This window comes from Corvus cornix, chromosome 18 (assembly GCF_000738735.6).
Source record: "Corvus cornix cornix isolate S_Up_H32 chromosome 18, ASM73873v5, whole genome shotgun sequence".
NCBI classification, from domain to species: Eukaryota; Metazoa; Chordata; class Aves; order Passeriformes; family Corvidae; genus Corvus; species Corvus cornix.
Window position 1 is genome coordinate 11,164,123 of NC_046347.1, and position 24,918 is coordinate 11,189,040.

The 24,918-nt window shown below is 58.8% G+C and overlaps 2 protein-coding genes and 1 long non-coding RNA gene across 3 annotated transcripts in view; all 3 read right to left on the reverse strand.

Annotated features, from left to right (window-relative positions):
- Nucleotides 1-7,664, reverse strand: part of LOC104695994 — a 46,204-nt gene extending 38,540 nt beyond the window's left edge. Inside the window, exons 1-2 of the long non-coding RNA XR_005603327.1 lie at nt 5,820-7,664; nt 1,577-4,299 (exon numbers count right to left, since the gene is read on the reverse strand). This is a non-coding gene — a long non-coding RNA (uncharacterized LOC104695994). The remainder of the gene's footprint in view (nt 1-1,576; nt 4,300-5,819) is intronic.
- A 201-nt stretch (nt 7,665-7,865) lies between these two features.
- Nucleotides 7,866-15,260, reverse strand: LOC120410953. Its single transcript, XM_039562183.1, has 3 exons — nt 14,658-15,260; nt 13,045-13,095; nt 7,866-10,275 (listed from the first exon to the last, which is right to left on the reverse strand). The coding sequence occupies exons 1-3, from the start codon at nt 15,232-15,234 to the stop codon at nt 9,875-9,877; spliced, it is 1,029 nt and encodes a 342-aa protein (XP_039418117.1). The 5' UTR covers nt 15,235-15,260; the 3' UTR covers nt 7,866-9,874.
- The window catches only part of SLC39A11 (solute carrier family 39 member 11), a 70,928-nt gene continuing 60,895 nt past the window's right edge, over nt 14,886-24,918 (reverse strand). The window contains 3 exon segments of the mRNA XM_039562184.1: nt 14,886-16,437; nt 16,532-16,690; nt 17,901-17,999. Coding sequence (XP_039418118.1) covers nt 16,359-16,437; nt 16,532-16,690; nt 17,901-17,999 — 337 coding nt within the window. The 3' untranslated portion in view covers nt 14,886-16,358.

Below are 24,918 nucleotides of genomic sequence, written 5' to 3' on the forward strand. Positions count from 1 at the left end.
CTGGGAGACACCTCAGCCCTCCCCAAAATCCCTCCTTCCTCAGGAGACACCCCCACAGGGACACTCCTGCCCACAGGGTGACTTTTCCTCCTCCTGACTGCACAAAAAATGGGATTTGGGTTTCTTTCCACACTCGTTGTGCTCACAAAGCTCCTTCACACCTCAGCTGGAAGCCTCTTCCCAAAGGATCCACACTCCCACAGCCAGAGTGACCCCGCTGCCCTGCCCCAGCCCCAAATGGGGCGATCACTGCCACATCAAAGGGAGTTTGAGGGGTGCCACATCTCCCAAACCTTTGTTTGGGGACACCTGAGCACGGAAAGCACCTGGTAACCTTCAATAAAAAGCTTGATAGAAAGAGCAGATCCAGCTGGTTTTGCAGGAAAGCCTTGGAAAAAGAGAGCACATCAGGGGCTCTAACTCCCCACACCTGCAGGAAGGATTGAGGTGAACCAGGAAGATTTTTTTTTTCCCCCCCGTAATTCTACAGGGAAATGAGAAATTTGACGTCCTGAAAGCATCACCTGGCTGCCAGCGGGGAGGGACAGTGGCCTTGGGAGCCCTGCTCCGCTTCCCCAGCTGGAATCTCCCCTCCACAACCCCGGGCAAAGCAAAACGCAGCCTCTTCCCGAGGCCTGAGTCACCAACGCTCTGCCCCCACTTCCCTCCCCCCGTGATTATAAAAAGATGTCTCAATTAGCGAGAGCTGAGCAATTCCCGCAGCCTCAAAGCCTTCGGAGGAAACACATTCCGAGCCGGCAGCGAGCAGCACCAACAATGTCCGGGCAATAAAAGCTCCTCTTGTTTCTATCAAAGGAACCTCAAACATCCTTTCCCCAAACACGCATCCCTGGCACTCCGGAGGGATCCCGGGCTGGAGTTCCCCTGGCCACGCCGGGTCCCCGGCAGCAGACAGCGCTAATTTCTGTGTGTGCTCTTGGTTGCAGGTCTAGACTGGTGTGGTCTTTTTGTTGTAGGCAGCGAAAGAAGGGAGTCATTCATGTTTTTCCAGGATTCACACAAAAGTGCTCTTGTGCATCCCAGATCCCGCGGATCGCCAGCCCCGAGCCGGCTCCGGGCTCGCCCCGGGCTTGGGGACAGCCCGGCGGGGAGGGGACGGGGCTCCGAGGGGCTGCAGACGCTGCCCGAGGCCCCGCCCGGGCACCTGCCCCGGGGCGAGACTTTTGGGGAAGGAATTCCCACGGCAGGGAAGGGAAAAGCCGTGTGTGGGTCCCTAAAAATAAACCCCAAACCCCACCAGAAATACCGACAACAACGAAGGAAAACAGCGGCCACACGGCTTTCCTTGGAGAGGAGGGGAAAATTCCCCCCACGCTCGCCGGGACCCCCGAACCAGGAGCATCCCAGGCCGGAGCCCCGGGCAGGGGAAGGGCCGGGGGGACACAAAGGAGATGGCACCGGGGGGAAGCGACAGCGGGTGCGGGCACCGAGGGGACCGCAGCGCCCGGCGCAGCCCCCCCGCGCCGGGACCCCCGGGGGACCCGCAGGAGCGAGTGCGGGGCGGAGGAGCCCCGTGCTGACCCCCCGAACCCCCCGAGCCGAGCGGGGCACCCACCTCCGCCGGCAGCGCCCGAACCCTCCCGGGGCTGCGGCTCCCCCGGTGCGCGGAGCGGCGGCATCCTCCTCATCCTCCTCCTCCAGAGCCTCAGGCCGCTCCGGGGCTCCGGGTATCGCCGCGCTCCCATCTCCCGGCGGGAATATCCCCGGGAGCGCCGGGGCAGGAGCGCGGGATGGGCTCGGGAGCGGCCCGGCCGCAGCCAGGGATGCTCCGACTGCGGCTGCCGGGCCATTCCCCCTTTTATAGCCCCGCGGCGGCGGGCGGGCGGCGCGGCTTCACGGGACTTGTAGTTCCTCCCCCCGGCCTGGAGCCGCCTCCCTTCCTCCCTCTGTCCCTCCCTCCGTCCCTCCGCGGGGAGGGGAGGGCGCGGGCGGTGGGGAAGACCCGAGGGTCGCGGCGGTTCCGCTCTTCCCCGGGACCCCGCCGCTCTCCGCCGTCCGCGGGGGAGGGAAGAGGCGCTGGTTTTGCCTGGAAAAGCCCGGTTTTCCACGGCATTCCGGGAGTCGCATCCTTGGCGCAGCCAGCCCGACGCCACAGCGGCCCTAAAGTGAATGAGTAACCCCAAAACCCCGGCACGAACAGCGAGCGCTGCAATCGCGCCGGGTATTGGTTATTGTTTCCGTTTAATTATTGTCCCAATTATTAATTTAACTTAATTATTAACCCACCCGCGGAATGAACGGGCAATTAACCGTGCTGTTGACTTAGGGGCTGATGTACGGCCCGTTCTCCCGAGCCCTCGGTCCTGGCAGAGTCACCCAGTGGGATGGAGCCGTGTCCCACACGTTCCCTCTGCCCTCTGAACCCCACGTGCCTTGGGGAACATCCTGAAGGGCACCGCTGGCACGGGGAGGGGGTGGCACCGTGGGACAGGGACCCAGCCCCTTCCCACCTGCACCGGGCTGGGATTTACCATCCCACAGCCCCGGAATTGCTGCTGAAGGGAAACCACAGAAGTTTTTTAGGACAAGGGGGGCTGAGGGAGCAAGAGGGAAGGGAAAAAATCCCTCCTGGCAGCTTTTCAGGGCCCGAAGCCGGAGTGGAAATGCTTCCCTGCCCTTAATTGCTTCGAGAGCAGATGAATTTCTTGAAGAAACCGCAGCTGAAACGCGGCACAAATCACATCGTGCTGCTTGTGTTGGCTGCCTGCTGAAGGAGGGAAAAGGTCATCGTTTAGGGGATATTAAAAAGGGGAAAAAGCCATATTTTAGCGCTGTGCAGGAGGGGGCTGTGCTGCGTTTTCACAGCCACGGCCTGGAAATTCAAACCTGTTTGGCAAGAGGCAGAACGGGGCTCACAGCGAGAAAAGAGCTGGGAAAAGGCTCCAAATGATGGAGCTCACCCTGCCCCTGGATCCCTGGAAGTGTCCAAGGCCAGGCTGGACGGGGCTTGGAGCAGCCTGGGACAGTGGAAGGTGTCCCTGCCCATGGCAAGGGATGGGACTGGATGAGATTTAAGGTCCCTCCCCACCCAAACCGTAACAACATCAGCACCAAAAGCAGCAGAGCTCCCTGGAGCCCATGGAAAGGCTCCTGCTGATCCAGCACCACCTGAGCTGGGCGTCCAAAGGCTCCCGTGGGCTCACAGAGCCGTGGCATTGGATGTCCGGGATTTCCGAAGGCAAATTGCCGCTTTTATGGTTTAATTCCGGGGTTTTTCTCCCTTTTCCAGCGGCATTTCCTTCAGAGCCGCGAGCCCACAGGACACGGAGCTGTCAGGCTCCCAAACAAACCTGGGGCTCTCCAAGGCTCTGCCACAGCTTTTGTGTCACCCTCTGCTGGGAGTGAAGGACCACGACAGCCCCTGGGCGCTGCTCAGGCCCCTCCGCGCTGCCCAGAGACCCCAGAAGAGAAGGAATTCCCATGGCAAGCTGCAGCACTCATTCCCAGAGGAGCCCGACGCCCATTTGTGGGATGCTCCCAGCCCAGGCTCTGCCAGAGGCTGCCGCGACGGTGGAAGGCGCTGGGAGACGCCGGAATGGGATCCAGCTCCAGGAGAGGCAGCAGCCCGGCCCTGCAAACACTCGGACATTGTTGGGAAGTGCCAGCCGTGCCCCTTCCCGGCTCCTTGGAGAGCACAGCATTCCTGCCCCGCGTTCCTGAGCCACAGGGAAAAGCCCTGGAATGCTGGGGTGGGCAGGCTGGGCAAGGAAGGAGCAGGATTGCCCGTGGAGCAGGATAAAGCGCACGTGGAGCAGGGAATGCAGCACCCAGGGGTGGGAGGATGTCAGCCAGATGCTCCCCAGGGTGCAAAATCCGTGGTTTCCCCACAGCTGCGCTCGGAGCAGCTGGAAGCGTCCTTTATCCCACAGGGATCCGCAGCTCCCCGGCGGCGTGCGGAGCACAGAATTCCCAGGATCGTTCAGGCTGGGAAGGACCTCCAAGATCCATCGAGTCCACTCCGCAAATATCAAATCCAGCATGGGAATGTGGCCACTGGATCTGAGCTCTGTGGGAGCTTTTTTAAGGGAGGAAATCCTCGGTGCAACAGCAATGGGAAGGGAAGAGGGTTTTGCTGGGAAGGGAAGTCCTGTTCCTCACTCCAGGCACGGCTTTGGGGCTCCCAAGAGCACCAGCAGGAGGATGGACTGGCTCTTCTCCAGAAGAATATTCCTGAGATCCGGAACTCCCGATGGCCAGGAATTGCCAAGGAGGAAGGACTGGGTTGTTGACTTCTCCATGCAAACTGGGAAAGCTCTGGGAAGCACTGGGAGCCCTGCCCTGGGAAGGGGGAGCCGGGAAAACTCTTTATTCCTGTGGAAGCTGCGTTGGTACCAACACCCCGTGCAGCAGTTTGGGGTCACAGCCCCAGGCCATGCTGCTTTTCCCACCCCAGCCTGGGAATGGCACATCCAAAAATCCACGCTGGTGGTTTTTCCCAGAAAAACAACGAAATAAAGTGTTTAGTGATGGGCAGCACTGGGAAAATAAAGAAACAGGGAAGGGTGAGCTGGGAATGAGTTCCTACAGGATGGCTGCTCCCTGTTCCCAGGCCTGGCCAGCACAGTCACCTCTGGAAGTCCTCTGACCTTCAAATACCCTCCCCAGCCCGGTTAAATCCATATAAATATATGGAAATATGGGAACAAAAAGCTTTTTCTTTCCAGCGCTGAGAGTGCCAAGTGCTGCGGGAGCCAATAAAGAGCAGCAGCTCCAGGGAGCTGTGGCAGGTAAAACACAAACAACCCCAATCCTTCCCCAAAACTTCAGCCAATCCCCAAATCTAAAAAAAAAATAATAAACCAATAAAAATGAAACTCAAACCAAGCCCCAAAGCTGAGGTTTGTAAAAGAGGAAGAAAATGTGGTTCTGTGTTTGCCTGGTGCTGGATCCCAGCCTGGCCCACAGGCCTGGGAAGGAAGGGCTGCTCCAGCTGCAGGAGCACTGCGAGAGCTCCTTGGAGGCAGCTGCAGCAGGGATGGGAAAGCCGTGGGGACACTCCTGTCCCCTCCCCGCTGCGCACAAAGGGACACGGAGCGCTCACGGCTCGGGATTGTCCCAGGCAGGGGCAGAGCAGGAACACGGGAAGGATCCGCTGCCATCACCAGTCCTGGGCTCTGAGCCCCTCCAATGCCCGAACAGAGAGGGGGGAGGAGGGATCAGCCTCTGCTGCCGGGAACAGGGGATGGGACAAGGGGAACCGGCCTCGAGTTGTGCCAGTGAGGGTCAGGGCGGGTGTGAAGGGAAATTCCTCCCCTGCGGGAGTGGTCGGGCATCGAAGGGGCTGCCCAGGGCACGGGGGGAGTCCCCACCCCTCAAAAAGGAGCAGAGGTGGCTCTTCTCCATCAGCTCTGGTTGACAGGGGAGTGTTCGGTCAGAGCTTGGACTTGGTGGCCCTGGAGTTCTTTTCCAGCCTTATTATGGAGCCACGGAGATGGGGAGAGACATTCCAAGCAGGGTGGTTTGGTACCTGGGCCTGGAATTCTCTGCTCCCAAGATGCCACCCAGCCCCCAGGAGCCTCCGAGCACCCTGGGGAGGACAAAGGCAGGGCTGAGCAGCAGCACAGCGTCACCTGTTTGCTCAGTGACGCGGGCAGAGCAGGGCAGAGAGGTTTAAATGCCACGGCCAAGGTCACCCGGGACAGCTGGGACACAGCACGGAGCTCCCAGGCCCTGCCCCACCAGCCAGGGGAGGCAAAACAGCCTCCAACCCCTTAAATAGCTGATAAACCCCCCAAAATCGCCATGAACCCAAAGCACAGGAAGGGGACGGGTAAAATGATGAATGCCAAGAGCCAAACCTGCTCCTCAGTGGGACAGGGACAGAAAATCCCAATTCCTGCCACACCAAGGTCTGGATGGGCTGAGTGCTCGATCCTTAAATCACTTAAAGGCAGCCTTGAAGCCCCAAAAGTCCGCTGTGTGCTCAGCTGGGGAGATAAATCCATTCTCTGAGGCGGCTGAGGTGACTCAGCCCCCATCCCTGGGGAAAAGGCACAAACACCCACTCGGGGCGAGCTCTCGGGCAGTGATTTAGTGTCTCTCCTGCTCTCCCCACACTCCTCGCCTCCCGCACAAGGATCCATTGAGAGGCTGCAGAACAAACGTTCCCTTATGCAGCTCCAAAAAAGTCTCCGGCGCTCTGTGTGAGGCAGCTGCCCCGGAGCTCGCTGTGGTTACTCATTAACCGCGGCTCCCGGGGCACGGGAAGGAGGAATCGGCTTCACAGACCCTAAAAAAAAAAAAAGAAAGAAAGAAAACAAACCGGCAATGAAAATAAATACATCAGGTGTCCTGGAAAAGGACGGGGGAAAAACAGGTGGTCCCGGGAGCAGCTCCGGGGCTGGGATGGGCTGCGGGAGTAGGGCGGGCAAAGGAACCGAGGGAAATGCGTGGGGACAAAAGGGGACGATTATTGAAGGGAAGGGGAGAAAGAGAGGGGACAGGGAGGCGCCTGCGCTCGGCAGAGAGGGGTTTCTGTGCCCTTCCCTGCGCGGAGCCATTCCCTGTTCCCTGCCCCCGGCGCGTTTTCCATGGGGATGAGGGGCTGCCGCGGCTGGGGGCGTTTCCCAGGGGTCACTCCGCTCCCCAGGCCAGGAGAGCCCTGCGGTGACCTGTCCCGGCAGGAGAGGATGGAGCTGCTCCCTGGATTCCCAGCCTGGATCCCAAGATCAGAAGCCTCCTCCAGCCCAGTAAGGGATCGGGTGCTGCCCCAGGTGGGATCCAGCTGCTCCCTGACCATCACCTGCTCCTCCACCACCCCCTTCCATGGAAAATCCATCCCCTGTGTGCCTTCATTCCTCACCTTCCCCAGACACGGATTTTGGGGAGAAAGCCATCCCAGGAATTACAGAATAGGTTGGAAAAGCCCTCCAAGATCATCCAGTCCACACTGCCAGTCCCTGTCCCCAAGTGCCACATCCAGGAATGGGGACTCTACCACCTGTGCCAGGGCTGGACAACCCTTCCCATGAAGTTTTTCCCGATATCCAACCTAAATCTCCAGTGGTGCAACCTGAGGCCGTTTCCCCTTCTCCCATCCCTTGTTACCTGGGACAAGAGCCTGGCCCCCACCTGGATTTGTGGAGCTCCCGGGCTCACCTGCCGGGCAGCTCCATGGCAAGGGTGGGATCCAGCCTGTCCTCAGCCTGTGACCCCGGACCCTCTCCGAGGTGGGAGTCACCTCCCTGCCCAGCCCTGGGCCCGCGGGAGAGGGAATTCCTGACACCTCCCTGAGACCCTGAGGGAGAGCCACCACGAGAGCTGGGATGAAAAGCTGAACCTTGCTGGGACCAGGGGCTGTAGCTCAGCCCTGCCTGTCCTCCCGAGCTGCTCCGAGCATTCCCGAGGATTCCCGGCCACTGCCAGGATGAATCCAGTGATTTCTGTTTGCCCCGAGCTAAGGGGAGTCGGGGGGCTGGAATGATCTCCCTGCCTTTTGTCGTGGGAAACAAATCCGGGATTGCAGTCAGGGGGATGGGGTGGGGATGGAGCAGAGCCAGGACACTGCTCCCGAAGGACCACGACCCTCAGGGCTTTGGGGAATCCATCCTGGGCTGACTGCGGGGTCCTGGAGGAATCCCTCACCCAGGGCTGTGCCAGAGCCCGGGGAACAACCCGGACCCGCAGATCCCTGTCCCCAGGGCCACCAAGGCTTGACAGGACACAGGGAATGGCTTCCCACTGCCCGAGGGTAGGGATGGATGGGATATTGGGAAGGAATTGTTCCCTGGGAGGGTGGCGAGCCCCTGGCACAGGGTGCCCAGAGCAGCTGCGGCTGCCCCTGGATCCCTGGAAGGGTCCAAGGCCAGGCTGGAGCCAGCTGGGACAGTGGGAGGTGTCCCTGGCCGTGGCAGGGGTGGCACTGGATGGGCTTTAAGGTCCCTCCCAACCCAAACCATTCCAAATCCGTGATTCACAGCCCCTGCTGTGACCCTTTCCAACTCTGCTCCCGGGAGCTGCTCCATGGGTGACCCCCATCCCTGCGAGCACCAGCAGGGACCCCAAGTCCCCCACACTGCCCCGAGTGCCCTCTGCTCTCCCGAGGGCCGGGATCTGCCTCTGGAAGAGGCTGGGAGGCAGCTCCCTCCCATCCAGGGCAGCCGGTGCTCCAGGGGAACAGGTACCTTGTGCTGCAGTTTTTGTGGGATGTGGAACATCTGGAGCTCGGCACAAGGCAGCCTTTGTGCGGCTGGGAAAGGCTGCGCCAGAACCCAGCGCTTGTTTGGGACGGCTTCAGGGAGAGGGGGAGGGAAAGGGAAAAAGACCAGAGGGAATCCACCTCCACTGGAGAAGGAATCTCAGCCGCTCCTCGGGCGTTCCCCACCTCGCTGCGCTCACCCCGCAGAGCCCCCTCGGGGGTCTCTGCATCCCTTTCCCGATGGGATCCCTCGCTGCAGCCTGGCTGCGTTAAGCAGCTCCGTGGAGCTGGTCCTGGCTGCATTAAATAATAAAATTAACTCATTTCCATTCAGTTTGACTCTGGAACGGGCATTGTCCCCTCCCGGCTGGCAGCATTCCAGCAGCAGGGATGTTTCCCTCTGGGATTATCAGATATCCTGATCTGAGAGGCGCTGATCGACTGATAATTAAAAGGCTTTAACCCCGAAGGCTCGGTATCCCTAAGGAATATCCCAGGCAGAACTGCCGGGCACAGGGAGCTTGGGAAAGCTGGAGCTGAGGATTCCCGTGCCCGCGGAGGCTCCCGCAGATCCACGGAGACCCCGATGCTTCTCCTTATCAGCTGTCTGATATATCCTGCCTGAGCACAGATAACCCTGGAGATGGGAGTTCGGGAATTTCGCGCCTTTCCTTGGGGCTGCAGGAATTCCCTCCGGAGCCACGGGAGCTCGGGATACCCACGCAGGTGTTTGGGGGGTGAGGTGGCTCTGCTCAGCTTCTCCGAGGGAAAAACATCTCCAGAAGGAAAGATGAACTATTCCTTTGGAGCCTGGAGCGGTGTCCCAGGCCACGGATGGGGAGCCGGGGTCCATTAAGGAACTGGAGCCCACTGGGGAGCACTGGGAGCTCTCTGGGCCAGAGCATCCCCGCAGGCAGCTCATCCCATCCCAGGCTCTGCTCCAACACAGCCAAATCTCCGAGCGCTCCGTGAATCCAAACGGGGCTGGAGCTGCTGCCAGGGGAGGAAAAATCCCCCGAAATTCCCCCAAATCCCCCCAAATCCCTTTGTCTCTTCCACCCACAGAGCCGCCTTTGCAGAGCAATTACCGCGCCCCCGGGGGTTTCACACCCAACCACCGGGGCCTCCTCCTGCTGAGATTTAATTGTTTTAATGACTCTGGAGGCCCCGGGGGTCCCTGGTGTCAGCGTTCATTTCCCCGCTCTCCAATGGGGTTTTCTCTCCACCCAGAACTGGAGGGATTTGGTGAAATCCTCCCCCCAATTCCCGGGGCTCTCTGACTGCCAGGGACACACCAGCGCTGCTGGATTCAGGGAAAGGACCTGCAGATCCTCCTGGAGGTTTGTCCCTCCACCGGCAGAGAGGAGCTGGGATAAATTACGGCCTGGAAAAGGAAAGGGAAAAGCAAAATACGTTGTGAGACGTGATTTGTGTTTGAAATCCAACCTCACCCCTGGCCCTGCTGCTGGAATCCTGGGCTGGGAGAAACTGGGATGCTCCAGCCCTCGCTGGAGTTTGGGGGGAAAAGGGGAATAAAAAGGGTAGGGAATGCTGATGCTGATGGTTTGTCCTGCACAGAGCTGGGGGAGCAGCGCTGGGGATTGGGGGTGGCAGGATGGGGGAGGGGTCCAGTGGAATTGGGGTCCTGGAGGAGATGGGGGGCCCAGGGGAGGTGAGGTCCCAGTGGAGCTGGGATCCTGGAGGAGATGGGTGTCCTCATGGAGGTGGGATCCTGGAGGAGGTGAAGGTCCTGGAGGAAGTGGGGGTCCCAGTGAAGCTGGGATTCTGGGAGAGATGAAGATGGGGGTCCTGATGGAGGTTGGGGGTCCCTGGAGGAGCTGGGGGTCCCCGGGACGCCCCAGGCTGTGGGACATCCCCACCCCAGCCATTACCAGCACCTCCCTCCATTGTTTCCCAACCGGCATTTTTCCCTATGACCTCATCTTCCCTTGGCTCCCGCCGTGCCGAGTTTATGGCAGGGAAATGATTGTGCAGCCAAAGGAAAGCAGGTCCAGGGTTCTCTTCCCCCCTGCTTCCACCCGGGTTGGTTTCTGCTCCAGGCACAGGGATCGTGTGGGACGAGCTGGGAGCTCTGGTTGGGAATCTTTTCCTTGTTCCTGTAGGAACACAAGAGGCCCCAGCCAGAGGTTGAAATGATTCCCCGCAGGAGCCAGCCCTGGACGCGAACGCTCTTCAGTTACCATCAGTGTTTTGTAAGAGTATATTGAAATAAACCTTCAGGCTCCCTTTCCTGCTCCTGAGATCCCCCTCGCAGGATTGTGAGGCACAAAAAACACTTCCCAGAAATCCCAGCTGAGGCTGTTGGGATTTTGTTTTCCCCCTGTTCTCACACGAACCCTGCACGCTGGAAAAGCCTTGAAACAAGAAACGAGGCACTAAAACGGGACCTGGCAAGCTGAGGATCCCACGGGGGGGACTGTCCCTCTTTTCCCTCTTTTCCCTCTTTTCCCATTAGGAACAACCCTCTGGGTTGAAGAACTGGAATTGGAGCCCTTCTTGGGTCGATGGGATTTCACCTTTCCCACCTCACACAACTCCCTAAGGAAGCACATGGAGAACATTCCCCTGAGGCGGCACAGAGGAACCTTCCCCAGCTGCTGAGCAGTGAAAATGAAGGATTTTAGGTAAAACAACCAGGAAAAAGGGAAGCAGGAGCTCATCCATGAGCTGCAATCCCAGGAATCCAGCACGGACACGAGCACGGAGCTGCTCAAGGGCTGGTTGACCATGCGAGACTAAACAAACCTAGTGAGAGAGCCAACAAATACCTGAAAAATAACTGGAATTAAATTAAAAGTTGGGATTGCTCAGCCTGGAGAAGGGAAGGCTCCAGGGAGAGCTCGGAGCCCCCTCCAGGACTGAAAGGGGCTCCAGGAGAGCTGGAGAGGGACTGGGGACAAGGCATGGAGGGACAGGACACAGAGAAGGGATAGAGGGCAGGGATGGATGGGATATTGGGAAGGAATTCCTGGCTGGGCTGGAATTCCCAGGGAAGCTGTGGCTGCCCCTGGATCCCTGGCAGTGCCCAAGGCCAAGCTGGACATTGGGGCTTGGAGCAGCCTCGGACAGTGGGAGGTGCCCCTGCCCATGGGAGGGTGGCACTGGATGGGCTTTGAGGTCCCTCCCACCCCAAACCGTTCCGGGATTCTCTGCAATCCCCTCTCCAAACCCGAGAACCCCACAACATCGGCCCTGGGAAAAGCCGACCCCGAGGCGAAATTCCTCGTGTTCCCTGCACTGCCCCAGCCCCAGGCTGGTCCCTGAGGGGGGGTGTCCACGCTGGGACTGGAACAGGGACCGCGGCACATCCAGGGTGGGACTGGGAGGGCTGGGAGGGGGCAGGGGAGCCTCGGGAGCCCGCGAGCACGAGCGGCCCGGCTTTAATTGCAGCGCGGCTGCCAAGCCCAACAAAGCCCGGCACGAAGAATAGAAGTCATTCTGTCTGGATCGTTCCTGTCCCGAGGGGAGGGGCGGGAGGTGAAATCCTGAAATCCATCCCTTCCCAGGCGGTGACTCAGGTGCCGCGATCCGCCCCGGGCGCGCATCTCGCACCGCGAGCGGCTCCAGCCGCGCTCGCCGCGGGGCCCATAATGGGATTATTGTTCCTTTGCGTGCAAAGCCTCGCTTGGGGTTGGTGTCCCCGCCCCGCCCTGCAAACCGCAGCCGCCCGCGCCTTCCCAGCCCCCGGCACGGGCCGACAGAGAGCCCGTTCGTTCCTGGCATCCCCGAGAGCCATTCCTGCCGCCTGAGTCACCGACAGGGATCACCGGCATCGTGGAATCAGCTGGGAGGGACTCGCAGGGGTCACGCAGTCCCGCGGGGGTCACCCAGTCCCGCAGGGGTCACCCAGTCCCACGGGGGTCACTCAGTCCCACGGGGGTCACGCAGTCCCACGGGGGGTCACTCAGTCCCACAGGGGTCACTCAGTCCCACGGGGGTCACCCAGTCCCGCGGGGGTCACCCAGTCCCGCAGGGGTCACGCAGTCCCACGGGGGTCACCCAGTCCCACGGGGTCACCCAGTCCCACGGGGTCACTCAGTCCCACGGGGGTCACTCAGTCCCATGGGGGGTCACCCAGTCCCGCAGGGGTCACGCAGTCCCACGGGGGTCACCCAGTCCCGCGGGGTCACCCAGTCCCACGGGGGTCACCCAGTCCCGCAGAGGTCACTCAGTCCCACGGGGGTCACTCAGTCCCACGGGGGTCACTCAGTCCCACTCCCTACCCAGACCCCCCAACAACCCCACCTTGGGCATCCCTGGCAGCGCTGTCCGAACGCTCCTGGAGCTCTGGCAGCCTCGGGGCCGTGCCCATTCCCTGGGGAGCCTGGGCAGTGCCCAGCACCCTCTGGGGGAAGAACCTGTTCCTAAAATCCATCCCAATCCCCCTGACACAGCTCCAGCATTCCCCAGGCCCTGTCCCTGGTCACAGGGAGCAGTTCTTGCCCTTCCGGTGGAAATTCCCCTGCCCTGGTTGCACAGCCCTGGGCAGGAACACTTCCACTGTCCCAGGCTGCTCCCAATGTCCAGCCTGGCCTTGGGCACTGCCAGGGATCCAGGGGCAGCCACAGCTCCTCTGGGAATTCTACTCCAGGGCTTCCCCACCCTCCCAGCCAGGAACTCCTTCCCAATATCCCATCTAAGCCTGCTCTCCTGCACCTTAAGGCCGTGAGCTGAATCAAAGAAGGAGAATCCCAGAGCTGGGCATTCCACACCCCATTAATTCCCTCTCCAGAGCCCTAATCCCTGGATAAACACCCAGACAGTGCCCTGCTCCCAGCTCTCCGGTTAGGATTTCAGGACAACCCCAGCTCATCCCTCCTGGCTCCAGAGGAGTTTCCCTGGGGACTCCTCCAGGATCTCCTCACCAGCCACCGCTGGTCCTGGTCCCCTCCAGCAGCACCTCCACGGTTCAGCCTCTGAAACACCAAAAAACCACCCACAATAAAAGCAGGAAAATCCACCCAGCCCTGCATTCCTGGGCTTTTCCACAGGCACGGTGCTTGGCCAAGCCCTGGGAGCAGCAGCTCGTGCACGGGCAGCACCAAAGCACCTCAGTGCCAAGGACAGGCACCTCCGGGGCTGGGAGGAATTGGGGGATTTTCCCATCATTTTCCCATTCTCGGGTCACCCCCTTCAGCAGCAGGGCTTGGAAAACCCCAAAACATCCACAAAAGCAGCCACAAATCCAGGCTGGGAGGAATTGGGGTGATTTTAAACCCCATCACAGGAGAAGCCCATTTACTGGGGGGGGGTTGACGTTTTAACTGCAGAGGGGTCACAGTTTAAGTTTCTCTCCGAGCAGCGCTAAAATTTATCATCATTTCAAGGCCAAGCTCAAGAATCTAAAGGTTTTACTGAACAATTAGTGGGGGTGGGGAGAAATGCCCAGCTAAAACGTGGGGGTTTTGCTGGCAAGCAGCTCCCAGGACATTTCGAACCACTCCAGGCACCCTGTGCCCGTCCAAAGGCTGAGCTTTCCCATGAAAATGATGGAAAAAGAGGGAAACCCTCCCCTCTGCGCTCACCGTGAGCGTGGCTGCTGTGAGCCAGGGGTTCCTCCCCGTTTTCCAGAGGCAGGGACACAGGATGGGGGCAGCTGCGGGGCCATTCCCTGGGATGGGGAGGGACCACAGCAATCCCTTGGCTGCATCCTGACCCGCCAGGATCCCAAATCCCTTCTCCAGCCATGGGATAACTTTTCCCTTTTCCCTCCTGCTTGCTCCCTGGAGGATTCCCGGCTCCTCCAGCCACGGAGCAGAGCCCATCCCCACGTTCCAAGCCTTGGCTGGGTGTTTATATTCCCTCTGCTCCCAAACTCCCCCTTTCCATGGACATTTCTTGCTCCCAGGGGTGATTCCAGGCCTGGCCCCCGCCAGCTTTTCCCTCATACAAAGGAGCAGGGAGAGAATTTCACTCCCCTCCAGGGGATAAACAGAAAATAGGGATTTTCCTCCATGATTCCTGCATCCCTCCCTCCCCACTCCTTCCCTAGGGCTCCATCCTCGTCTGGACTGGCTGCATCCAAGCAGGATTAAATGCTTTATGTGGAATTATCTCCCAGAAATCAGATTACAGGGCTGCATTTAACTCTCTAATGTTTTTATTTTTGTCCCAGCTGGCACCACGCGCCAGGAATTAAAGTAGGAAACATCCCTGACAGGCTGGAGAATCCCAAGCCATGGATATCCCTGAGGATTTTCAGGTGTTTAAGGCTGGGAACAGAAGGCTCAAAGCTTTCCAGCCTCTTCAGTGTGGGTGGAAATATGGGAAGAGCAGTGGGAGATGCTCCAGCCCAGCCCTGGGAATGGGACAGTGGAAAGGGGCTCTGATTCCCAGCTGAGACAGATCCCTCCCCTCTCCTGCCCCGGGATGCAGGGACAGCTCCCACCCTTGAAAAAGAAGGGCCTGACACCGCCTGCTTATCCTGCTAAAGGCTAAATTCCCAAATTTCCCCCGAGCCTGGAGGGACCCGGCTCACCTGCACAGCCCCGCAGGTCCCAGGGATGCACAGCCAGGAATGTCTGCATGAAACTGCCTTTCCTTGGCTTTTCCCCCTCCTTTCCCATCCCCAAGGACGCTGCCTTCCCAGGCAAGAAGAGGCAGGACCTTGGAAAGCCAGGGAGAATGAAGCTGGAGAAAGGAAACGCGGCAGAGCGGAGGGAGGAGGAGCAAATCCACGGATTTATGGCATGGAAACAACGCCGTGCAAACTCCATTTCCCATTTATTGAAAGCAGTCACAGTTAAAAGGTCAAATCCATCAGCAAACAGGAGCTTTGGATCATCCAGAGGGACACACAGAGGAAACGCAACCAAAAAACAAGGATAGAACCAAAAGGGACAGCTGTGGTTTAGTTTATTCCAACCCGTTCCCTTTGGCTCCGGCAGGACCAGAGGGGGACCCGGGACGTCCCAGCCCCACTTCCAGAGGGACTGAGCGGCAGGAGGCAGCCAGGTGATCCAGTTATTCCCGCTGGAGGGGTTAGGGAAGCCCTTTGTGCTGGAGATTGGAGTGGGAGGGACTGGGATTTGCAGCATCCTTCCAGCCTTGGCCATTCCCTCCTCCCTGGAGCGCGCCCCGGGAACAGGGATGGGCCGGGTTCACTCCTGAGCCTGGAAGGGATCAATCCTCAGTGCTCAGGAAGAGCTGTTCCACAGGAAATGCTTGGAAAGCATCAGGAGAAGAGGCAGGAACCTCCGTGCACGTTTGTGGCTCTCCAGGTGGGATAATGAACTCATCCTGAGGGATTCATTCATTCATCCCAACAAGGGCTCCCGGAATGCTCCGGTGCTGGCTCGGCTCCTGCTCCTCCTGCAGGTGAAGGGTGACCAGGAGGAGCCTGGCTTGGCTCTTCGGGGAGTTACGGATCACTGGGAGCAGCAGCTGAAATCCAGCAATCCCTTGGGAAGGCCGAGCAGCTGCACATGGAATCGCGTCCCGCTGGACAGCACCAGGCAGGGACAGTGTGGAGCCCACACCTTGCCTGCCACAGGAAGCACTCAAATCCTCCTTTCCTGGTGCTTTTTCCCATAGAAAACCCCGGAACATTGGACACAGCACATGGGAACAGTGCCCCTCTGAGAGACGTTTAGGAAAAAAAAATGACATTTCCCTCTTGCAGAGATCCCAAGAAAATTCATCTTTATTTGCCTGGACTGTCTGCATCCATCCAAACCGATTCCCTGCAGCATTCCCGAGGAGCAGCAGGCTCTGGGAGACCTCTGAGCCCCCAGTTTATCAGTCTTAATGCTTTCCACCTGCCTTCCCAAAAAAGGGTGGAATTCCAGACTCCGTAAGGAGTGTACTCCATTGCAATGCCTCAGGATTAACCCCAGACCAGCCTCCACACGGGACAGGGAATTCCTGACCTCCGACAGAACGGAGAGGATCCAAATCCCGAGGGCCTTTCCTTGGGGAAACCAGCCCAGCGTCATCCAGCGCCCCTTCCAAGAGGAAAACCAAGGCAGGATCTGGAAGGATCCACCCATCTTTGTGCTTGGAAACCATCGCCAGGAACTCGGAGGGGAGGGGGAGATATAAAATTAGAGGGAATCAACACCAAACCAGATCCCAAAACATCTATGTACAGATCCAGTCCCGGGATAACGCGTGTCCGGCTCCCAGTCCCGCGGGAGCACACGGGGCTCTGAAGTCTTCTCCTGGGAGTGCAGCAGTGCCCTTATCCCAGCCCCACATCCAGGGACATCATCACCACAAATCCCAGGATGGAGGTCCAGGATGCCAACTTCCCGTTGCCGCTGCAGGGAGAGAGGGGAGAGGGGAATGTTTGGGAAGAGGGAAGCGCCGCTCGTGTCCCAGCCAGGCCGGGAAGGGACGTTCCCGGGCTCTCACCTGGTCTGTGCCTCGGGAATGATGTCGTCCATCACCACGTAGACCATGGCTCCGGCGGCGAATCCCAGCGCGTAGGGCAGGAGCGGCTCCGCCAGCACCACGGCGAAGGCGCCGAAGACACCGGCCAGGGGCTCCACCATCCCGCTCAGCTGCCCGTACCTGCCGGACAGCCAGCCCAAAAATCCCTGGAGACCTGGAGCAGCCATCCCAAAGGGATAACGGGGCTCGCACCACCCCATCCCCACCGTCCCCACATTCCCGGTGCCCGGGAGGAGGTCGGGCACCGGCCAAGGCACCAGGATCATTTCAACACTCAAAATTATTGGACCTAACCCAGCTGAGTTTTGCAGGCAGGATCTAATTCCTTCCCCCAACAGCTCTGTGGGATTTGGGGATCCAGCTCCCGGGCAGAGGAAACACCTCCAGAGGAAACACTTCCAGCTCAATCCCAAAGAGGACACCTGGCCACAACCTCAAACTAAATAAAGCCACGTTCTTCCCGCTCCTTTTCTTTCCCTCTAGGATTGTCCCAACCCTCTGGGCCATGGGAAGTCCCTTCCCAGCAGCAGCAATCCTGGTGCAAGTGCCAGCAGTTGCGGAGGTGGGAGGGAGGGAAGGGAAGGGGAGGGGAAGGGAAGGAAAAGGAAAAGGAAAAGGAAAAGGAAAAGGAAAAGGAAAAGGAAAAGGGAAAAGGGAAAGGGAAAGGGAAAGGGAAAGGGAAAGGGAAAGGGAAAAGGGAAAGGGAAAGGGAAAAGGGAAAGGGAAAAGGGAAAAGGGAAAGGGAAAGGGAAAGGGAAAAGGAAAGGAAAGGAAAGCTTTGGAGCAGTTTGGGAGCCTCCCCCTGCCCTCCCGCCCAGCACCTGGAGCACGGGCAGGAGCCCAGCTCCCGCTCCCAGGGTTTGTGCCCTTGGCTTTGGCACCTCAGGGAAAAGGGACAAAAAAATGGAAGTGGGGTTAAATTCCAGCTTGGAGTGAAAGGAGAGAAAAATGAAGTGACGTAAAAATTAAATAATAATAATAATAATAATAATAATAATAATAATAATAATAATAATGGCAGTGCGGGATCTGGGAGCTCAGCACAGGCACTGAACCGGAATGCGGTGACCTGTGGGGATCAGGGATGCATCCCCTGGGATTCAGGGGCTTGGATCTGAGCTTGGAGGGTGGGGAAGGAGCAGGACAGTGCTGGGCAGCAGCAGCACTCCCAGCAGCAGCTCCCTGCGATTCCAGAGGGAACCCAGCACATCCAGGGCCAGCCCATCCCCAGGGCAGCTCCGTGATGGAGCGACACACGGATATGGGAGGGAACCAGCACAGGAGGTGCTGCGGAGGGCCCGTGTCCCTGGGAGAAGAGGGAAGAGCTCACCAGAAGGCTTTCCATGTGGAAAATCCAGCCCCACGCAGGGGCAGGCTGACAGCCAGGCCCTCCGGGAAGTTCTGGATCCCAATCCCAATGGCTAAGTTCCTGAAAAAAGCACAAATACAGATATTTTTGTGTTAGGGGCAAAGCTCAGCCCGGGACAGGCTGCTGGGAGCAGGGAAGAGGGACATGATTGAGGATTCAACGGAAGCATTCCCGGCCCCAGGGCTGCTCATGCTCAGATTGAACAGGATCCCAGCAAATTCCATCCTCCAGCAGCTCCACAGCTTCCAGCAGCTCCAGCACCAGCCCATGGAGCGACAGGGACCAGATGGAGGACAAGAGACTTGTCCTGGGAGGCCCCTGAGGTGATTCCAGCCCGAGGATTCCCAGGAGCAGCAGCATTCCCAGCCCTCGGCAGCTGGGGCAGCCCAGCACTGAGGGAGGGTTGAGGTTCCTCCCTCCTGGGGGGCTTTGCCAGAGGGGCCCCAACAGCCACAGGATTTTGCTTTCTCTCTTTCCCCCTCCTGCATCCCATGGAAAGGGAACACTTGGACTTCCGGAGTCAAAATCAGCGGAGGGGAGAGGGGGGCCGTGCATCGGCCACGGAATCATGGAATGGTTGGGGTGGGAAGGGACCTTAAAGCTCATCTCACCCCTGCCATGGGCAGGGACCCCTCCCACTGTCCCAGGCTGCTCCCAGCCCCATCCAGCCTGGCCTTGGGCACTGCCAGGGATCCAGGGGCAGGGTGAGCTTCCATGGACAATCTGTGCCAGGGCCTGCCCACCCTCCCAGGGAAGGATTTTGTCCTGCCAGGGAAGGATTCCTTCCCTGAGCAGCTCCCGTTGGGTTCCTGCTGGAGCTGTGCAGGGCTGGCACATCCATCTCCTGTCCTTCCAGCTGCGCAGGGCCTCGGGAGTTTTGGGGAATGTTTCAGGCACCAAACAGGGCTCGTGTTTGGGCTCCCTGGGCTCCACAAATACCCCTTGTTCCACACTCCGAGTGTTTCTCCATGGTGGCTTTGCTGGGGGGTGTTGGTGGCACTGGGGGACACCAAGAGCGGGACCATCCTGGGGTCGGGGCTCCAGCAGGGAGGGGTCGGGCTCTGAGGGATCTCCAGAGGGATCCCAGAGCCTCTCCCAAGCTCAGTTCCTCCTCTGCCAACAGCTCCCAGCTCCCACTTTTCACCCCCTCCTTTCCTATGAGTAAAATAAGCCCGGTGAGAAAAACCTCTCCGGGTTGTTTAAACTTCTCCCAGGGTTTACAGAGGAGGGGAGGGGAAGGGGGAGAGGCTCCGGGTTTCCCTGAGCAGGACAGGCCATTACAATCACAAACATTATTCCAGGCAGAGAGAGGGAGGACGGAGGGGGAAAACCATCCCTGCTGGAAAACACTGGAGCCGCTGTCTGGGCCGGGGTTTTTTTTTCCTCCTTCCCTCGCTCGGCACAAAGCAGCTATTGCTGCTCCTGGCCACGACAAATTAACGGGGTGGCAGCTGTGAATGGAGGGGTCTGTGTGGGAAGGGTGGGGAGCCCCCCCATCCTGATCCCACCGGGAATAGGGACCCCCACGCTGACCCCCGAGGGGCAGGAGGAAGGGATGGAACCAGGGGGAGATCCAGGAGAAGCCCATTGGGGGGTTTGTCCCTGCTCCCTTCCTCCTCTCCTTCCCACACATCCCCCAGGATAACACATCCAGGCTGCCCAAAACCAGGAACCAGCCCCAGGACAACACATCCAGGCTGCCCAAAACCAGGGACCAGCCCCAGCCCTGCAGCTGGGGCTGCAATGAATGCCCCATCCCAGGGCAGGATTTTATCCGTTTTCCCAAGAAATGTGGGTGTTCCCATGGTGCTGCCAGTGTGGGACAGGGCCAGAGCAGAGGCCACCAGGGACCAGCGTGAGGCCACCGCTGTCCCTGCACGTGGAGTTTCTTGTTCCTTGGGGCAGAAAGGACCTTCTGGGCTCAGCACCAGGCTCAGAACATCCCCGTGGCCTCCAGTCCCTCCATGTTCCCACAAAGATCTGCTCACACACCGCCCTCCCCGAGGAGCACTCATTCCTCCCTCCCACCATGAACATCTCCTGGCCGGTGGGGCCTGCTGAGCCTTTCCCAGGGACACCAATCCCACCAGGATGGGGACAGCTCCGTGCCAGCGTGCAGGCCAGGAGCACCCCAGCCCGGTGTTCCCATGTGCCCTGCTCGGGTCACCGCCCCAAGGGCGCCTCGGGGGCCAGCCCTGCTTGCCCAGCGTGTGGGGAGGTGGCCCTTGGGAAAGGGGATTCACCTCCAGCGCTCCGAATAAACCCATCCCAGGGGATACCGCCGTCCCTCCTGGCTGCCGGGCCGTGCACAGCTCACACCTTCCCCGCAGCAACCGGGTGAGAAGCAGGGAATCAAAGCCGCATTGTGTCCGAGGGGAACAAAGGCGCCTTTTGACGGAAATAGGTGGGGATTCTTGGAAGGCTTCCCCCGACTGCGAGGGAATACGCTGTAAAACACAGGCACGGAGACACGGCCTGGCCCATGGGAGCCCGGCCTCGGGTGGCACAGGGACACGGGGGACAGGGAAACGGGGATGAGCCAGAGGGAAGATCCCTGGGGTGATGGATTTGGGGTCTCTAAAGAGAGGAGAAGAAAGGTGGGGTAAGCGGTAGAGAGGTGGTGGAATCAGATCCCATCTGGTCGGATTTTCTGGTGGAGTCCCCACCCCTGGAGGTGACCAAGGATGTGGCACTCACGTAACAAGGTGGGGATCGGGCACAGGTTGGACTCGGTGATCTTGGAGGTCTTTCCCAGCCTCGGTGATCCTGGGATGCTGGGGATGCAACACCTGTGTCCAGCTGGACAACCTGGAGCTCATCCCCAACCTACAAACCCGAGTTGGTTCACAGGAAGCACATCCAGGGAAAACCACAGCAGGCTCTGCCTGGGGATGTGTGTCCTGTTAGTGGCTCTGTCACCAGCACGGGAACATCACTCGGGTGACTCCTCCACGTGGCTACAACGGACTCAGTGTCCTTGGAAGCATCAAGGAGCCAACACACGCTGGATGCGTTACCTTTCCCAGCTGTGAAACGGGGGTGGTGACAGCCGTGGGACAGCCCTGTCCTCCAGAACTGTCGCCAGGCGGGCACAGAACTGCCAGGCCACATGGCACCCGCACGTGAGCTCTCTGCAGAAGGGGATGGCTCTGCCCTGCCCTTGGCCGACCCTCTCGTGCAGCAGTTCCCAGGACGAAAAGGTAAATCCGTGCCCTCCTGGCGGAGCTCCCCCAGGGAAAGGCTCCGTGTCCCCCGGGAACGTCCCGGGGCCGGACCTCCTGCCCCCCTCGCCTGCCAACTGCTCCGGCACCACGCTGGGAGACTCCAAGTTCACTTGCAAAAAAAAAAAAGTTGGCATCTCTGCATATTTGCAAGGTCAAGGCACAGAAAGCCCTCTATAAGCCTAAAGCCTTGTTTTCAAGGGCCTATTCTTTGACGAAGTGATTATGAAAGCAGCTACATATTCTTAACAAGCCCCTTTTCACTCGGGCTTTCAGTTCCCCGCAGTGGAGAATGTGCATGTGTATTCTTGCATGGCAGCCCTTCCATACTGTTGGGATTGTTATCGGGCCGCCGTGAAAGGCCCGATTGTTTGGGGTTGCCGCGATTACATCACGGCTGCCCCCGGGCCGCCCGCCGAGGTGTTTGATCAGGGCTCGCAGGTGGGAAGGAGCTCACGGGGCCCTTTCCCCAGACCTGCCCTACCTGTTAAACCCTGTTCCACACAGCTGCTCCTTCCCGCTGCTCCAGACCCTCCCACGCCGGGAGAGCGGGAGGGACCGGCCCCCGATGTCCCCCAGATGTCCCCCAGCCCACCCCCAGCAGCATCCTGACCCCTCCGTGGGCACCTGCTGACCCCCTGGCATTCAAGGTTTGAAAGGCAAATCCCCAAAGGAGGAGGGAGGATGTTATTCCTGCAGATTTTTCATCTCCAACATTTCAAACTGTTCAAAAAACGGGGGAAAATGGGATATAAACCTGCAGTGCCTCCTTGTCTGGAGTGCAGCCAGCAGTCCCAGTACCACAGGGACACAGAAATGCATGGAACAGCATGTGCTGGGCAGGGGATGGAGCAGGAATCCCAATCCCAGGCAGGGAATGGAATGCCTTGGGTTGGAAGGGGAATTAAATCCCATCCCATTCCACCCCCTGCCATGGGCAGGGACACCTTCCACCATCCCAGGTTGCTCCAAGCCCCGTCCAGCCTGGCCTTGGGCACTTCCAGGGATCCAGGGGCAGCCACAGCTTCTCTGGGAATTCCATCCCAGGGCATCCCCACCCTCACAGGGAAGAACGTTTTCCTCACAGGGAAGAATTTCTGCCCTGAGAAGCTCCACTGGGTCTCTGCTGGAGCCGAGTGTGGCTGGCACACCCCACAGAACACCACGTGCCCTGCTGACGCTCTCCCTTCCAGCACTGCTCCTCGGGAGCCACTTCCATCCCTCTTCCCACCCTTCCCTCCCAGTTCCCAGCCCATCCCAGGCACTGGAAGCTCTGTGTCCCACCTGTGGCCTGGCGCCGTGCCAGCCCCGCTCCCCCACACTGCAAACCTTGACGATTTTCGGGAATTTTACCCTTAATTTATCCCCAAGGCACGGGAGCTCGGTTCAAAGCCATGAAAGCGCTCTCCCCTCCGAGCACAGCACTGAACTCAGCTGGAGAGCACGGAATTCTCCACTTTTCCCCACACAAATCCCCCCAGTGCTGGGCCAGCCCGGGGCTCTCTCCAGCAAACCTCAGCTCCTTGTTCCCAGCCTGGATGCCAAGATCAGAAGCCTCCTCCAGCCCCAGGGGGATTCAGGTGCTGCCCTGGCCATCACCACGTCCTTCACCTGCTCCTCCACCACCACTTCCCATGGAAAATCCATCCCCTGTGTGCCTTCATTCCTCACCTTCCCCAGACACGGATTTTGGGGAGAAAGCCATCCCAGGGACACAGAATCATGGAATTGTTTTAAGGAAAAGACCCTTCAGGTCACCAAATCCAGCCGTTCCCTCAGCACTAATGTCCCCAAGTGCCACATCCACACATCAGTTAAACCCCTCAGGGGTGGGGACTCCACCACTGCCCTGGGCAGCTGTGCCAGGCCTTGGCCACCCTTTCCATGAAGAAATTTTCCCAGTATCCAGCCTAAACCTCCCCTGGTGCAACTTGAGGCCGTTTCCTCCTGTCCTGTCACTTGTCACTGGGGAGAAGAGCCCAACCCAGCCCCGGAGAGGACATGGCCCAGGCACTCCCTTCCTTTCTCCAGTTCACAGCCTCAGTGTTGGCCGGGGTGGGCAACAGGAGACAGAAACTGGAGCTCCCTCCCTGTTCGGGCAGGGAATCCACCGCCAGATCCCATGGATGGATCCCATTGTTTAGGGACTGTTTATTCCTCTGGAGTTTTCCAATCTTGCTCCTTATCGGCCTGGTTATTTCGGGAACTGTTTGATTTATGAGTCAGCCTCAGGCACGGGGTGAAGGTTCAGCTCTCCCCCGGTGTGGGAAGCACAAAGCCACATTTCAGGAGCTCCTTTTGCCGTGCTTTGACCTCGCAGAGCAGCAGGAGGAGCTCAGGGAGCCTCAGCATCTTCTCCAAGAGCAGGAACTTGGCCTGGGAGCTCAGGACTGGGCCAGGATCGGCCGAGCCTTGCCAGGCTCCAGCTCTCCAGGGCTGCAAAATGAGCAGGAGATGAAGCCCTGGAGCTGCTTCTGGGAAAATCTGCTTTGCAGGAGGTGGAATTGCCCTGGTCCTGCTCCCACAGCACGCAGGGAGACGATCCAGTGCACAGACAAATTCTGGTTTACCGAGATACAAAGTTCACAGATGCTTGTAAACCGTAAAATCCTGGAATGGTTGGGAAGGACCTTAAAGCTCATCCAGTGCCACCCTGCCATGGGCAGGGACACCTCCCACTGTCCCAGGCTGCTCCAAATCCTGTCCAGCCCAGCCTGGGACACATCACAAATGGATAAAACACCAGAACTGCCCCTTCTCAGTGTCACCCCCCTCCCCTATCCTGGCTACTGGGCTAAAATCCTGCCCAAGGAAAGGGATCAACACGAGCTATCCCAAATATTCCCAGCTCTGGCACCACCCCCTTGGGCAGCCCCAAGACCTTCCCTTTTCCAGAAGCAGGTTCAGCCTCAGCAGGGGCCACCCGAAGCCCTGCAGAGCCCCAGCTCCAAGGAACCCCCCCCAAACTGCTCCAAGAGAACTGCAACAAGCCCAGAAAGCAGAGTCTGTGGGGATGCTGAGAGCTCCCAGCTGGCCAGAGCTGATTCCTGACAGGAATTCCTCCATTTTCCAGCAGAAACCAAGGACATCCTTCCCTGGCAGCACCTCTCAGCTCCAACCAGCAGCAGGAGGTTTCAGCTAAGCCCTTACACCCCTATTTTCAAATACTTTAAGACACCCCTCACATGAGACCTCGTTAATTCTATTTTAAACAGCATCAGCCTGCAAATAATTTCAATTTTTACATACTCATAGCACCCCAGCCCTAAATAAAGTGGGGTTTAACGAGGTGGCTGCATTGATCTAGGGTGGGGCTGGGGCTGCAGGGAGATACAGAACCTTATAAAGGTTATTAAAATATTTTAAAAAAATAAAAATTAGATGCCCACAGAAGCTGGGTGGTCTAATAGCAGGGCTGGGATTCTGGGTCCACAGGTAAAAATTCCCAATTCATGTTTATGGCTCCGTGCAAAAAACGCCAATTCTCTCCTTTTTGTCTGAATCTTCAAACTGGGAGCACATTTGGTGCCATGAAATCTCAGTGTTAAGGACGTGCTGGGGTGTGGGAATGGTTTTAGGGGTGGTTTGTAGGGATTTATTGCCTGGATCACACGGCCCCATTCCTTACAGAAAATAAAAGTAAGGGAGGGAGGGTGAGTGAGGTTAATAAACCTGATTTTCCTTCCTGGTAAAGGATGGAAAGAACCCACAGGGAATCAAAGCGCAGCTGGATGCAGGGATAAAAATAGGGATGTGTG

What these genes read in the sequence shown, in the direction of transcription:
- LOC120410953 (XM_039562183.1), bottom strand. Translation starts at nt 15,234, where the DNA reads ATGGCCAAGGCTGGAAGGATGCTGCAAATCCCAGTCCCTCCCACTCCA. An exon ending in GGACCTGCGGGGCTGTGCAG is followed by an intron (nt 13,096 to 14,657) that starts GTGAGCCGGGTC and finishes TTGGTGTTTCAG; the next exon opens with AGGCTGAACCGTGGAGGTGC. An exon ending in ACCAGGACCAGCGGTGGCTG is followed by an intron (nt 10,276 to 13,044) that starts GTGAGGAGATCC and finishes GTGTTCCTACAG; the next exon opens with GAACAAGGAAAAGATTCCCA.